The sequence below is a fragment of the Anopheles cruzii genome, chromosome 2 (genome assembly GCF_943734635.1).
Source record: "Anopheles cruzii chromosome 2, idAnoCruzAS_RS32_06, whole genome shotgun sequence".
NCBI lineage: Eukaryota > Metazoa > Arthropoda > Insecta > Diptera > Culicidae > Anopheles > Anopheles cruzii.
Window position 1 is genome coordinate 2,196,230 of NC_069144.1, and position 736 is coordinate 2,196,965.

Sequence of the window (736 nt, forward strand, 5' to 3'; positions counted from 1 at the left end):
GACTTCGCTGGCAACCCTGCTTTCAACTCAGCGGTGAAACAGCAGAATTTTGTTGAAAAAAAAAGTTGCTCAAAACAACAAATCATTGTTCGTTTCGCATTTCGAGGATTTTCTTTTCCGGCCAAGCAAAATGACTACGGATATTGCCCGCGATTTGGAAGCTCCGGGCTTCAGCTTTGAGAATTGCCGCCGGTAAGTCGTGGACACAATTTCGGTTCCTCCTGCTCGGCTGACTAAAGTTCCTCCTTTACAGAAACGCGCAGCTCGTCAAGAATGGCTTCGTGCCGCCGAAGATGATCAAAACGGGAACGACGATCTGTGGGATCATCTTCAAGGACGGGGTCATCCTCGGTGCCGACACCCGGGCCACCGAGGGCCCGATCGTGGCGGACAAGAACTGCGAGAAGATTCACTACCTGGCGAAGAACATGTACTGCTGCGGGGCCGGCACTGCGGCCGACACGGAGATGACCACACAGATGATCGCGTTCGGTGAGGGCCTTTTGCTCGATCGTTTTTAAAATTTCAGTTTCGCTTTCGACGCCTAAACGCACCGGCGGCGACGGCGGGGAAAACCAAGCTGCTGTTGTGCGATTTTCTACTTTTTTCGAGCTCGCGTTTCCTGCCGGAGGCAGCTGTGGCCACCAACAACGCTCGGGGGTTGTGAGAAAAACGGAATGCCGCCGCGCCGCTCTGCTATTATTATGTTTCGTATTTTCCATTTTACCAGCAACGA

The 736-nt window shown here is 52.7% G+C and overlaps 1 protein-coding gene across 1 annotated transcript; it reads left to right on the forward strand.

Annotated features, from left to right (window-relative positions):
• The first annotated feature begins 47 nt into the window (after window positions 1-47).
• Window positions 48-521, forward strand: LOC128269373 (uncharacterized). Its single transcript, XM_053006819.1, has 2 exons — window positions 48-192; window positions 254-521. Exons 1-2 carry the CDS (start codon window positions 131-133, stop codon window positions 519-521), a joined length of 330 nt encoding a protein of 109 aa, XP_052862779.1. The 5' UTR covers window positions 48-130.
• The last annotated feature ends 215 nt before the right edge of the window (window positions 522-736 follow it).

What these genes read in the sequence shown, in the direction of transcription:
- LOC128269373 (XM_053006819.1), top strand. Translation starts at nt 131, where the DNA reads ATGACTACGGATATTGCCCGCGATTTGGAAGCTCCGGGCTTCAGCTTT. An exon ending in AGCTTTGAGAATTGCCGCCG is followed by an intron (nt 193 to 253) that starts GTAAGTCGTGGA and finishes CCTCCTTTACAG; the next exon opens with AAACGCGCAGCTCGTCAAGA.